Source organism: Mastigoproctus giganteus, chromosome 4, assembly GCF_048544385.1.
Source record: "Mastigoproctus giganteus isolate SK-2022 chromosome 4, ASM4854438v1, whole genome shotgun sequence".
Classification (NCBI taxonomy): domain Eukaryota; kingdom Metazoa; phylum Arthropoda; class Arachnida; order Uropygi; family Thelyphonidae; genus Mastigoproctus; species Mastigoproctus giganteus.
Window position 1 is genome coordinate 184,387,103 of NC_143578.1, and position 15,600 is coordinate 184,402,702.

General features: G+C 40.0%; 1 protein-coding gene across 4 annotated transcripts in view; it reads right to left on the minus strand.

The window, feature by feature from the left end:
- Cpes (Ceramide phosphoethanolamine synthase) overlaps positions 1-15,600 on the minus strand; it is a 126,587-nt gene that overhangs the window by 37,115 nt on the left and 73,872 nt on the right. For all 4 annotated transcript variants that reach the window (XM_090371913.1, XM_090371909.1, XM_090371911.1 and 1 more), the window contains exon 3: positions 9,579-10,109. In XM_090371913.1, coding sequence (XP_090228039.1) covers positions 9,579-10,109 — 531 coding nt within the window. The remainder of the gene's footprint in view (positions 1-9,578; positions 10,110-15,600) is intronic.

Here is a 15,600-nt window from a genome sequence, read left to right on the forward strand (position 1 = left end):
TGTAGATTGTAATTTTCAGGAAATACGTACGAAGGAAGGTTGATCCAGAAAACGGCAGTTGAATGAATAAATGAGGAAGATGAAAAGTTGGTTCTGTGGGTTTGAAGTTGGACAGTAAATGGATGTTGGCTGGTGGCAGCACATGTTCGGACTGTTTTGAAAGAGAGAGCAGGAATTATAGAAGCCAATTCAGAAGAACAGTGCCCATGGAAGTATCTGTAGAAGAGACATGCAGCAGAAACAGTGCGTCTATGAGAAAGCAAGTGGACAGACTCTGTTAGAGATGAATCATTAGTTAACCTAACTGCCCTCTTCTGAATGGAATCAAGAAGCCTGAGAGAGGTTTTGGGGGCACCACCCCAGATGTGGGAACAATATTCCATGGCAGGGCGGATTTGCGCTTTATACGGAGTGAGCAGCTGTTTGGAAGAAAAGTAACGCCGAGAGCGAAAGAGAAAACCAAGTTTTTTAGATGCAGAGGAAGCAATATTTGTAATGTGCTTGTGCCAAGAGAGAGATTAGAAGTCAGGGTAATCCCCAAAAGAGATATATCATTTTGCCTAGAAATCGGAGTGTCACTAAAGATTAGCATAGGAGCAGAAGAATCCTTTTTGCGAGATATAAGACAAGATTGAGTTTTAGAAGGGTTGAATTTTTGATTTGATTTGAGTTTTATTGGCGCATAAGCAGCTGAGGCTATAATGCGCCAAATACCGGTCATATGTAAAAAAAAATTAAAACATTCAGTGACCTAAGTAGTTAGGCCACCATGTCCAGATGTATAATAACAAAGATATAAAAAAATAAACCAATAAAGACGTAACAATAACATAAATTTTAAATACAATTAAAAACTTTTATTGATTTAAAATAGCTAAAAACAGCAGACACGTTGTCATTGTCGGATAAAATCTGACTGAGTGTATACGGCTCAGTCAGATGGTTAAAAGCGGTAGAACGAGTGCTGCTAAAATCTGGACAGTCAATTAAAAGGTGTCTGATCGTTAAAATTGTGCCACAGGACACACACATAGGAGGGTCATCAGCCCTCAGCAAAAACGAATGTGTCAAATGACTATGTCCTATGCGGGTCCGGGCAAGAACAACTTCCTCCTTACGATTCCTGCGCAGACTAGACTGCCACGGTTCAATTAAAGGCTTTATACGGTATAGTTTATTCCCAGTCTGTCCATTCCACAACTCCTGCCATTGGGAATGTATCTTCTCGTGTATTATTTGCCTGTAGTCTGTATAGGGGACTGACAGGCAGAGATTATTATTAGGGATTGCTGATTTGGCTGCGGTGTCAGCCAAATCATTTCCCCTAATCCCAATGTGGCTGGGAATCCAGCAGAAGCGGATGCCATATTCGCGATCATGGAGAACGTGAATCTTCTGCTGAATGCTAGACAGAACCGGGTGAGGATTATACCTCATGGATATTAAAGCCTGTGACACACTGAGAGAGTCAGAATATAAAATGAACCGTTGGTATTGGCATTCACTAATGTGATCCAAGGCTAACTTTATAGCGTGCAGCTCTGCAGTAAATATGCTGCATTCAGAGGGAATCTGCTCTGATGTAGTGCTGTCTCTAAAGACAGCAGCAGATCCCACATATGATTCCGCCTTCGAGCCGTCTGTGTAGACTGGCGCGAAGTCAGAGTGTTCAGCTCGGTGTGCTGAAAAAAGCTGCAGGTAGACAGACGATGGAGTGTCTGACTTTCCCCAATTTCTAAGGGACAAGTCACAGGCCGGGACATGAGCATGCCAGGGTGGAAGGGGTTGCTTTGATGTTTGGGCAACCCTGTCTACCTTTATATTAAGTTCTTTGATTAGCTCTTGGACACGAATACCAAAAGGACGATTGGCAGTCTTACGGGTGTTGTACAAATTTTCCCATCGTGGCTCAAAAACGGTTAGCCACGTAGGGTGGTCTGGCAGGGATTTCAATTTTAGAGCGTAGTTTAGAGACAACTGCTTACGTCGAAGCAATAATGGCGGTTCGTTTGCTTCGACGTATAAGCTCTGGACAGGAGATGTGCGATATGCTCCAATAGCGGTACGGAGAGCCAGATGATGGACAGGATCGAGCCAACGAAGTACACTGTCTCTGGCCGAATTGTATACCAGGGACCCGTAATCCAGTCTGGATCGTACAAGTGCACGATAGATGCGTAGTAGGGTGCATCGGTCCACACCCCAAGATGTTGAGGAAAGAGAGCGCAGAATATTTAGCCCTCTTGTGCACTTGGTGCGGAGTTGACGGATGTGATCCAGAAAGGTCAGCTTTTTATCGAATACGAGTCCCAAGAATTTTGTGTCCGCTGCTACTGGAATTACATTGTCCGAGCTTTAATTCAGGTTCAGGATGAAGATTACGCTTACGACAAAAGTGTACGCAAACGGTCTTCTCCGGCGAGAACCTGAAGCCATTAGTAAGAGCCCAGGAGTTGAGGCGATCAATAGCTTTCTGCAGTTGTCTTTCAATAACCCTCATGTTGCATGACTGACAAAATATGCTAAAGTCATCAACATAGAGGGCACAGTTTACAGTTGGAGGAAGTTGTTCTGTGATGGAATTCACTTTGATGGCAAAAAGCGTGACACTTAGTACTGATCCTTGTGGTACTCCCTCCTCTTGGCTGAAGGAACGAGAGAGTGAGGATCCCACACGAACTTGGAAAGATCGATTGGCTAAAAAGTTTTTAATAAAAATGGGGAGTTGCCCCCTAAGGCCAAGGCTATGCAGATCTTTTAAGATGCCAAATCTAAGTTGTGTCATACGCTTTCTCCATGTCAAAGAACACCGACACCAAGTGTTCACGTTTTAGGAAAGCATCCCGGATGGATGCTTCCAATCTAATAAGATGGTCCAAAGTGGACCGATTCCTTCGGAAGCCGCACTGTATGTTGGAGAGAAGGTCATTTGATTCTAAGTACCATATTAAACGAGAATTAACCATTCTCTCCAGGATTTTGCACAGACAGCTAGTCAGAGCAATAGGACGATAGTTGGTGGTGACTTTTGGATCCTTTCCTGGCTTAGGGAAGGCAAGAACGATTGCCTTTCGCCAGGAATCCGGAAACTGCCCTTCAGTAAAGATTCTGTTATACAGAAGGAGCAGACAATCCATAGATTTTGGTGAAAGATGTTTAATCATGTCGTAATGGATGCCATCTGGTCCAGCAGCACTTGCTTTGGAAAGAGCGAGGGCTCTTTTCAGTTCCTGAATAGTAAAATCCCCATTGTAGGGATAGAGGCCCTTGGACTTAAAATTAAGTGCTTCTCTTTCCAGTTTATGTTTCAGGACCAGGAACTCTGGGGAGTATGAGGATGTTGCGGAGATGTTAGAGAATGTTTCCCCAAGAGCATTGGCTATTGCAGTTGGATCTGCAATAGCGCATCCATTATAATCTAAGATTGAAGAAGGGTGGGATGTATATTTTCCCTTCATTTTCCGGATTTTATCCCAGACTACCTTAGAGTTGGTAGACTGGTTAATAGATGATGTAAAACGGATCCACGATTCCTTTTGACTCTGACGACGGATGTAGCGTGCTTTGGCTCGTGCACGTTTGAAGGCTATAAGGTTGTTCGTGGTAGGATATCGGCGAAATATCCCCCACGCTTTGTTTTGAGCCTTTTTGGCTGCTGTGCATTGTGAATTCCACCAAGGTTTGGGAAATGGTGGAAACCGGGCTGATGTTTTTGGGACAGCATTAGCAGCTGCGTGGACAATGATTTCTGTGATGTACGTTACTGCGTCATTGATAGGCTCCTGACTGACTGTACTGAGTTCAAAATTTGCCTGATGTTGGAAGGCATTCCAGTCAGCCTGATCAAACTTCCACCGTGGTAACCTAAAAGGAAGACACGGTCTCCCACTGTGTAACAAGGTTATCACAGGGAAGTGATCACTTCCGTATGGATTCTCCTCCACTTCCCAGGTGAGTGAAGGGAGTAGAGAAGGGGAGCAGATAGAGAGATCAATGGCAGAAAAAGTACGGGTAGGCATATGGAAGAAGGTGTTTGTTCCAGTATTTAGAAGGGAAAGGTCATTGTCATTGAGCATACGCTCTATGACTCGTCCCCTTCCGTTGATGTTAGCACTACCCCACAAGGTGTTATGTCCGTTAAAATCCCTGAGAAGTAAGAAAGGGGGAGGCAGCTGCGTTAGAAGATCATCAAGGTCTGCCTGGGAGATGTCAGTCCCAGGTGGCAAATAAATAGAGCAGACCGTTATTAAAAATCCCACTGTAAGGCGAATTGCAACAGCCTCTATGCTGGTTGTAATTAGCAAGGGCTGAACTGGGGTCTGATTACCCACAAGGATAGCCACTCCTCCATGAGCAGGACCATCCGCAATTCTATCCTTACGAAAGATTGTGATGTTATGCAGGGTGGGATCATCATTTGCCTTTAGATAAGTCTCCTGCAAGCAAAAGCAAACTGTCTCGTGCTTTTGCAGGAGGGCCTTGATGTCATCAGTATTTCGCCGGAATCCACGACAATTCCATTGTAGGAATTTAGCCATTATTTTGGCTTGGTGGGTCCATCAGGCGGCTTCCGAGGTGCTGAGGGCTTACTTTTATCAGTCTTGGCTTTGTCTTTTTTGGGGAAGAATGGACGATGTCCCGTGTCCATTTCTTCCTCCGCAAAGAGTTCCAAGACTGATTCATCCTGTACCTCCTTGTTCTCTACATCCATTGTTTCTGGTATTACGGGTGACTCTTCAGAACGTTTTTGCTCTTTTTTACCACTTGGTTTTGGTAGTGGTGGAGCACTAGGAGGTACGGATATAGGAGTGGCAACTGATTGTGTTTTTTTGGTGGGCTTTTGTGAATTTAATAAATAGCGTGCAATCGGAGTGAATGACTCTTTCGGTGGTATAGTCATCTCAGTTTGAGTACCGATAGTGCACTTGGCAGAAACCTTCTGAGCATAGGAAGGTTTCCCGCTATTTATTGGTTCGATACGTTTTCTGGCCTCTGGGTAGGAGATATTCAGCTCTGTTTTCAGTTTTTGGATTTCTTTTTCATCCTTCCACCGCTGGCATGCTCGAGAATAGGCGGGGTGCTCTCCTTGGCAATTAATACAGATCGGTTTTGAAGCTGAACATTCCTTGCTCTCGTGGTCTTTAACACCACATCGAGCACAGGCAGGGTTACCACGACAAGATGTTTGTGAGTGGCCGTATTTTTGGCATCTAAAACACCTCAGTGGGTTTGGGATGTAAATCCTCACTGGGCAGTTTAGATAGCCTGCCTTGATGGAACTTGGAGGCCTTGGGGTATTGAACGTGAGGATAAGAACTCGGGTAGGGACGAGATTCCCATCCTTTCGTATCGATATTCTTTTCACAGCTGTCACTCCTTGGTCTTTCAATTCAGAGCAGATCTCTTCTTCAGAAACATGAAGAAGGTCCCACTCTGATATAACACCACGTGAAGAGTTCAGAGTTTTGTGGGGGGTTACGGTGATAGGTATTCCCCCTATGGATGTAGAGTTTAAGAATTTTTCAGCTTGTTTTGTGCTGGAAGCTTCAACTAAAAGATCGCCAGAACGCAGTCGTTTAACGGATTTTGGTGAACCTGCCAACCCTTCTAATCCTTTCTGGATAAAGAAGGGTGACATCTTTCCAATTGACTGTTCTCCGATGGAATGGAGAATGAGGAAGAGCGGTGTCACTGATGGTGTTGGTGTATCCTCAGTTCTGGCTCTTTTTGCAGAGGTGTTTTCTTTTTCATCTTCTCGATTAGGTAGGGGCCTTGTTGGGGCCCCAGAAGAAAGGGGATTTAAATTACTCATATGAGTAAAGAGAAAATGTCTGATGCCTAAGTACCTCACCCACCACGGAGCCCTACGAGGGGACGCCCACTCGTGAACTAGCAGGTACTGCGTACACGAATGGAACGCCGAGTTCGCTTAGAACACCATACCCACGTTACCAATAAGTCTTTATCCCGTCCCAGGACCAAAGGGAGGGAGACTTATTGGAACGCAGTTGACCCTAGCAGTATAAAACCACCCGCCGATTGATCCCAGTCGGGCCGGTCCGGGACCACCCGTCTTGTCGAAGCAGGGGCCAAAGTGGTGTATTGAAGCTGGGCCCCTCAACCACCAGGATCCCCCTTTCCGCTTCCACGGGTCGCGGCGCACGGCTGCACACGCCGGATTTCAAAGATGTAACCCTGAAACCAAGGTATGGGCGTTAGATCCCAGTGATGCTAATCTGGAAACCCAGCAGCATCACTGGGAGGTCCCCTCACCACGTACAGGTGCCCACGTTGAGGGGTTTTAGAAGGGTTGAAATCAACTAAGTTGTCTTTGCCCCACTGGAGAATTACCTGAAGATCGGCATTTAAGGAATTGGCAGCAGATTTTCGAGAACTTGAAGCTGATTGAGCTGGACAAGGTTTCTCAAAATGGAAAGTTGAATGCAATGTGCTATCATCAGCAAAACTATGGATAGGATTTCCAGTCAATGGAAGAAGGTCATTGATATACAAGAGGAAAAGAGTGGGGGAAAGAACTGAACCTTGGGGCACACCGGCATTAGTGGAGAAGTTAGAAGACAGAGAGCCATCTACCATCATCCTCAGTGAGCGATCAGAGAGAAAACTGGATAACCAATTACTAAAAACAGTTGGAAAACCATAAGATGGAAGCTTGTTTAGAAGACCTTTATGCCAAACACGATCAAAAGCCTTTGAGATGTCAAGAGCAACTACTTGTGTTTCACCGAACCTTTCCATTGAATTAGTCCATAAATGGGTAACATAAGCCAGAATATCACCAGTGGATCGACACTGACGGAATCCATACTGGTGATCGTTGATCAGACGGAAGGTTTCTAGGTAGTTTAAGAGTTGGCGGTTAATTGGTTTCTCCATTACTTTAGAAAGAGTAGAAGTAATTGCAATGGGACGATAATTGGATGGGAGGGATTTGTCACCCTTTTTAGGAACTGGCTGGATATGAGCAAATTTCCAAGCAGAAGGAAAAACACCTTTGGAATAAGAAAGTGAAAAAAGGCGGCAAAGAATAGGAGTAAGTTCAGGAGCACAGGTTTTGAGAACAAGTGGAGAAATACCATCAGGACCTGGAGCTTTCTTAGCATCAAGATTCATCAAAATCCTTCTGATATCCTTTTGACGGAAGACCACAGGAGGCATTGAATGGAGCGTGTTAGGAATGGTGGGAGGTGTTTTACCAAGATCATTAATACATGAGCTGGAAGAAAAATGGGATGCTAGCAGGTCAGCTTTATCCTTGGCTGAAGTGACAACAGAACCAACTGGTTTGGACAGAGGTGGGAGCAGAGATGGGCAAAAGTTGCGGCCAATAGCTTTGGCAACAGACCAGAATGCTCGGCTACCATTAGGGCAAGAAGCAAGTTTTCTACTCTTAGCCTGTTCAAACTCTAGTTTGGACTGATTAATAACTGCTTTACAATTGTTGCGAGTTTTGGTGTAGGCAGAAAATGAAACTGAAGAATTAGCAAGAAGCCAATTACGATATGCAACATTCTCTTGGACAGCCTTAGCACATTTATTGGAAAACCAAGGTTTAGATAAAGGACGAGATTTTAAAGTGCAGTGTGGGATAAAGGATTCCATTCCTGCAAGAATAATTTCACTGACACGATCTGAGCAAACGTTGACATCAGAAGTTTTGAAACAGTAATCAGACCAAGGAAAAGAAGAAAAGAAGTCTTGCAGGTCATCCCATTTTGCATTCTTGTAATGCCAAACAATACGAGGTTGGGAATAGCCATGAGATAAAGGTTCCATTGGAGAAGAGACAATCGCCAAGTTGTGATCTGAAGTGCCTAAAGGACCTCTCACTTCAACTTTGTACTTAGAAGGGTTGTTTGTGAGAAAATGATCAAGCGTATTGGCTGTATGATAAGGTTGTCCGGTATTCTTGTAGGTAAATGAACAATCTGTGCTAGGTCATTAGTAATTGCAAAAGCCTCAGCATCTCGACCTGCTGGGTCGGTGTGACTAGAAAACGGAAGCCAGCTGGAGTTGTGAACGTTAAAATCACCAAGGAAAATTACCTCACTGTTAGGAAAGTTGGACTGGAGATAGTTAAGTTGCAAAGAGAGGAAGTCAAGTTGCAAAGAGAGGAAGTCAAAGAGCTCCAAGTGATTAGTGGAGTTGGGAGAACGGTAGAGACAACAGATGAATTTTACACAATGAGGTAGAGAGATTTTAAGCCAGAGAAGATCAAAGAGAGGAGATTCCAAATTGCTAAGTCTCTGACAGGGAATATCAGAACGGACATATGCACAAGTACCACCTTTGAGGCGAAAGGAATCATACAGCAAATAATTTGGACATCTGAGATGAGCAGTAGTTGAATCAACTGATAACTGAGATTCAGTCAGAAAAAGTACATGGGGTTTGGAAGACTGCAAGTGGAAATGGACATCGTTGAGATTGGAATTGAGACCACGTATATTTGTGAAATGAATTAGGAAGTCCTTGGGAGGTTTAGATCTTTTCGCAGATAAGCTTGCTCTATTATTTTGACAATTCATGGTGTATTCAATAGTAAGAAAAAGTGGGTGGGACATGCTGTATGAAGTAATGAAATTTTTGGATATGGCGTACATGTGGTAAGAATATACCCAGATCCTTGACATAACGTGGCCTCGACAATGCTCCCCGCATACACACTACTCGGACTCCCTCCAGTCACTATCTGGCAGAGTAGAGGTAGCAAGATTATACACTAGCTGATCTGGAAGCCTCCTAGATAGTTACCAATAGGTTTGGTCTGGTGTACTATCTAGCAGCCGGCCTGCGAACACCGTTTTAGAGCTGTACCCTCGAAATGTAAGGAATATTGGATCTCGCCACGACATTCATCATAACCTCAAAAATCATCAATCATACTGCATGATGGAAGAGATAGGGAAGGGTTGGCCGGAACTTAGCTCTAGAGACTAAACATGGGTTCCACCACATCAAGCCTCCAATAAGCAAAGTGGTGGTATTTCACCGGTTGATGAGAGTCATCTACCACCTAGTACTGCCTGGTAACATAGAGGGGCGGCGTTCCTCCATGTGGTGTGGGCACCACACCTTGACCCCTGCTTACGTTGGTTCACACCTGGGTGGTCACCCACCATGTACTTGTGCATGAAGGTTATACCCAGGATTACTAACAGTCCCACCATCGTGAAGGTGCAAGCAGAGGATTTGGCTGTCATAGACCGTCCGGACTTTCCATGCTTGAGGTTTTCATTAAAAAAAAAAAAAAAAAAGTCACCAGTAGAAGCTGCAACTTTTAGCCCCAGAAGTATGAAAAAAATTTTTTTTTTTTTTTGCCTAGTATTATTAACGAATTACATAGAAGCAAATCTTAAATCAGTTGATTATAATTTGTTTCGTTAATCATATTGCAAATTATGCATCACTAGCCACAGTTACCTCATGATTGCTTACACATTTACACTATATCCAAAATTTTTAAATAAAATCTTCTTCTGTATTTCATGTTGCCCTGTTTTTACTGTATCAGCATAATATTACAAATCAGACTAGAACTATTACATGCTACTTACAGCTTCTGCTTCTGTTGATGTTGGTGTTTCTAAAAGTTCATGGTAAGTATGGATATACCTGTTCCATAGTAAACTAGAAAGGGCTACTTGAAATCCAAAACAAGCGCACACAAAAAAAATTCTTCTCGTATTTCTGTGTATGAGCAGGGAGTTTATTTGGCTTTCTTCACTTTCTTTGCAATCTCCATTAAGAACAGGCAGATAATTTTTCTGTTTGCCTAATGTTTTGCATAGATAACGAAAACAGCCCAGCATGAAAAATGTGAATCCTATTGTGTCTGCAGCACCATCTATTACAAATCCTGAAGTAGAGTACAGAGAGACATGTTGAACCATTCCCATCCTAGAGCGAGCAACAATTCCATCTAAGGCATCCATCCAAGCTCTTACTTGAAACAAGAAAATTGCCAAATAATGCATTGGTTTGCTATCGATTGAGACACACTTAGCAGCAATAATTGCAAATATCAGCCCTGTGAAGCTGATTATGTTTGGAGTGATATAATAGAAGTTTTCACTGAAATGGAAAACCTGAAAGGAAATTAAAACTGTTCAAATACATTTTAATTTCTCTAGTATATATATACTTCTCTAATTAATAAATTCATGATTTCACAAAATTTATCATTATGTTCTGAGAATTGGTATATAGTCAAAGAAAGTTAATTCATTAACTGCTGTTTAACTCAAAATACAGGGTTATACTATATGTACAAATAGATACACATTGCAGGTATAATTTAAGCAGTATGACACATACCTACTTGAGAAAAGAGTAGGAATATTTGCTTTTTAAATGCTCCACATCCTTTTATCCTTTCTACCTAATGAATTACATGATTTATTAGCATTTTACTTTTCTTTAACTCTTGCATGATGATCTTGTTAAACCTCCTTTTACCATACCAAACATGCAATACCTGTTGGTCTTCCATTAGAAGAATCCTGAACAACCTTGATGTTAAGTAGTCCCCAGGTCTTAAAGAATTTTTTTCCCCTACCTGTTCTTTATTTGGTCCAGAGTTGACTTCTGTTTTTTGTTGTATTTTTATATTCTTGTTCTTCTAGTGTTTCTGCTTCTGTGTGGAAACTTGCTCATATCCAGCCACTTCCTAAAAAGGGGGGAAATCTCCCCAATTTTAAGAAGAATAGAAAAGTCCATCTGTCAAACTGTCAGCTCTTATGCCACCTTGAAAACTTCTATTTAATTAATGGTTGCCCATGGAATTTGTCCAAAGATGAATAACATAAACCAAGATATCTTGCGAGATGTTTTTGCTTTCATTGAACAAAACAGAAACATTTGAAGAAACTCAAGCAGTTGCTCTTAACAGTTCTAAACACATCTCCATCTTTTTTTTTTTTTTTTTTTTTTTTAGTTGGGTAGTCAGTATTCTCTCTGACAGCTATCTGTCTCTCAACTAAGTCTGAAACTCAAAAGGTTCTGTTCTTTCATGGATTATTTTCCTCCTATATATTACTGACCTCAGTGTGCTGGAAATCCTGTCCATAGTTTTACTGATTTCTGAAGTCTGTTCAAGTCATCTTGAAGATGCACTGCTTGGCACTGATCATTAACGACTCTACCTACCAGTCTATGTTGTGTGCAAATTTTGACATCATGTCTTCTATCCTTTCATTGACATCATTTATGAAGATCAGAAAACAGTGGTCCAAGAACTGGTCCTTGGGGGACTCCACTTCTGATGTTTCACCAATCTGAAGAATATCTATTAATCAAATCCTCTGCCTTATGCCTTGCAACCACCCAGCAATTCATTTTAGAATCTAAATATGTTCCAACTTATACAGTAAGCTCTCATGGGGGACTGAATCAATCGCTTTGCTAAATATTCCATGATGGGACAAGGTTTGTCATTTATACTGAATCAGTAGCTGTCTGGAAGAGAATGTAGATATTGACAGATGTTTTTTTTTCTATAATACACTACATACCACCTTCCAGTTTGACAAACCCTGTATGAAAACCAAATGCAACTTCTCAAATATTCACAACCATTTCCCTAAATGCCAAGTTCCAGGTGATTCTCCAATGGAAAGAAGAAAACTTAGTTAAATTCAGTCCTTCTAAAACTGTGTACCATCTTATTTTTTGAAAAAAAAAAATTAAAAAAAAATGCTGCTTTTGCACCCATATTCAGCAAATTTAGATTTCTCAGCACAGTCATGTATCTTTATTGGAGGCATTCTTACTTCTAGTCTTTCTTGCCATATCACAAATAATACTTCCTCTGCATAGAAAAAACAAACAAACAAAAAATTGTTTTTTCTGTCATTCTCTACATTATTCTCTTCCATAAATGAGAGCTTACATAAAACTCATTTTTCTTACATTCTTTTAATATTTTAGAAATAAATAAGGAATTAACCTTGATTCAGTCAGTAGGATTTCTTCTTTACCAATTCTCCTTATGCAAATAAATTATGAAATGATACATTAAAACCAGATTACATAATTTAAAACTCATGTGTTCCTCACTATTGACACACGGGCAGACCAATACTCCAGGATCACAGTGGCAAACCGTAACACTACCTCAGAAATATCAAAACCTCCATGCAACCTTTAATGAAGGAAGACTGTCATAAATGCAAATTTGAAATACGAAAGAAATACTATTAAAATGAGATAAAAGTACGACAAAACAATAAATTCAAAATGCACCAAAAAAACTATTAGCATTAACAGTACAAAGTTGCCCAAAAAAGAGAGACTTCAGCTAATTAAGTTACTGGTTGAGTCTAATTATATTTTATTTGAAAGTAAGATTTATAGGCAGATTTTTGGTTTGCCTATGGGTTTAAACTTCAGCAGCCTAATATCGGATTGTATTTAGATAGATTATAAAATATACATTTAACAATTTTTACCAAAAATAACATTATGGAAGATATGATGACATCCTCATTATAATGGATAATGACACTACAAATGAAGTTTTGCAAACTTTTAATAATATGCACATTAGGTTAAATTGTACACTAGAGAAAGAACAAGAAGAAACCAAGTCCATAAATTTTTTAAACTTTACACTTAAAATATTAATTTCAGTATTTATTGTAAGCTCACGAATATGGCGACATTCCTACACTATAGTAGCTACTACCCATACTCATAAAAGGTCGAGCATGTTTAAATCAGTTCTTAAATGCATTCAAGTTCTCTTCCATACAACTTGCCCTACAGATAGAAATAGAACTGACGAATAGGTTCCTAAATAGTGGATACCCGATTACCTCTATCAATTGCATTAAATTAGAAGCTAAAGACAAAATAATCAATAACAAACATAATGACAGAATTGATAAAAAATATTTTATTTCAATGCCATATGTTGAACACTGGTATAGACAAATTAACAACCTTTTTAGAGGTACAGAAATGAAAGTAGTAGTAAAACCAGGCTGTAAATTATATGCAACACTTAAAAAAAAAAAAAAAAAAAAAAAAATCACACTGTACTATTGACTTCTGAACAAACACATGACCTCGTCTACCACATTTCATGTAGGGATTCCGATTCTTCTTACACTGGATCTACCAGATGTATTTTAAACTCAAGGGTTAAGCAAAATGAAGCATCAGTCCATGCATCACGTGCGAACGCATTGGAACTAGCATTCCATGCGATAAATTAAAACCACACATTCCTGTTTAATGAAGCCAAAATTAAATATTTAACATAATTATACTAAATTATTGATTGCCGAAAATTTAGAAATGAAATTACAAAAGTACTCTAACCTTCAATGTCCATTTCTCTTATCTAATTCGTGGTCATTTGAACGCATGCTTACCAAAGACTTCTACTCCTATTTATAAGATTCCGAACACACACAGTTCGTTAGTTTCATTCCACCCTGTGAACATGACATTTGTCAAAGTTTTAGTCTGCTTAAGGGAGGAATTTTTAGTGTATTTTAAATTCATTGTTTTGTCGTACTTTTATCTCATTTTAATAGTATTTCTTTCGTATTTCAAATTTGCATTTATAACAAAATGTCTTCCTTCACTAAAGGTTGCATGGGGGTTTTATTATTTCTGGGGTCAGGTTGCAGTTCGCCACTGTGATCCTGGAGTATTGGACTGCCCATGTGTGTCATTAGTGAGAAACACATTGAGTTTTAAATTATTTTAAATTATGTAATCTGGTTTTAACGTATCATTTCGTAATTTATTCGCATAAGAAGAATTGGTAAAGAAGAATCCTACTGACTGAATAAAAAAAATTATTCTCTTCCAGACAGCTACTGATTCAGTATAAAAGACAAGGCTGTCCCATTATGGAATATTTAGCCAAGCATTTGATTTAGTTCCTCATGAGAGATTACTGTATAAGGTCGGAACATATTGAGATTCTAAGATGGATTGCTGGGTGGCTGCAGTGCAGAAGAGTTTGATTAATGGATATTCTTCAGGTTGGTAGAACATCAGAAGTAGGGTCCTCCAAGGACCAGTTCTTGGACGACTGTTCTTTCTGATCTTCATAAATGACATTGATGAAGGGATAGAAGACATGTCAATTTGTACACAAAAAAAAATTGGTAGGTAGAGTCGTTCACGATCAGTGCTAAGCAGTGCTCTTTCAGAATGACTTCAACAGACTACATAAATGGTCAGAAAGTGGTAGCATGTTTTAATGCAGCAAAATGCAGAGTCTTACACTTGGGTAATAGCAACCCCAAAATAAATTATACACTTGGTGGAGTTGGATTAAAAACAATAGAGGAAGAAAAGGATCTGGGAGTTACAATTCAGGGACATAGGAAGTTTTATGAGCAGTGTAAGCAGGCAGCCAGGAAGGCCCATTGTTTCCTATCAATGATTTATTGAACATTATTCTGTAGAGACAGCAAGGTCATAATCCCACAGTATGAGGCAAACGTAAGACTACATTTAGATTACTGTGTTCAGGTATGGAGACTTCGTTTGAAAAAAGACATTTATCTTCTTGAAAGGGTCCAAGATGTTCAAACTCACGTGGTGAGGTTGGCAAAAGGGCGACCATACAAGGAACGACTCCAATTATGTGGGCTACACAGCTCGAAAACCAGGTACCTCAGAGGGGACCTGATTGAAGTTTAAGGTTCTGGAGGGATTAGTAAAATGAATGAAGGTGGAATTTTCATTGTTATAATTTCAGAACTAGGGGCCATAAATTCAAATTGCAGGGGAAGAGGTGTAAACTAGATTGTGGGAAGTTTTTTTTAGTCAGCAAGTCATTGATTACTGGAACAAGTTGCCTTCACAGGTAGTTGAGGTTGACAGTTTGAATAAATTCAAAGGCCAACTGAATAGTTACCTATGTGATGAGGGAAATAATGTATTTTATCTCTTTTTTTTTTTTTGCCAGTGTAGTAAAAGCCTGCGGCTTCCTTTAAATCTTAAACAATCGACTAGAGGGAAGAAGTGAGCAGATTAATTTAATGACTCTCTCTCTCTCCCTCTCTTTCCTCTGCACAGAAATTCAGTTTCTACTCATACCTTTTCTTTAGATTTTCCCATGAGCACTTCTGAATCTGCATCTGTATTTTCACTTCTCTTCGAAAATAGTTTTAATACATGCCTCAGATAGTCAAATACATTCTCAGTTCAACTCTAAACTTACCGAGCTAATCTTTTCTCTTATGTATTCCGTCTACTTCTATTCATTGTATTTATTTTCTGAAATGACTTTGTATTTATTTTCTAAATGCTACCTACAGAATCCAGTGTAAGCATATATCATATGTCTTCTCAACATTCATCCCATTCACTGTGCTAGAATACTATAGGTTTTAATACATTTTGTGTTTGAAGTCACCATAAAAAAAAGAAAAAAGGTCAATATATATGACGTGTTCTTTTACAGTTATTCCATTTCAGTTAAAAAAAAAAAAAATTGATAATACTAAATTAATGATTTTTCTAAGTCATGCATAATAAAAATGCGAGTAAGAGCTTCAATGTAATGTTCAATCCAAAAAAAATCATCAAATAAGCTCTAAGATGAATGTTGAA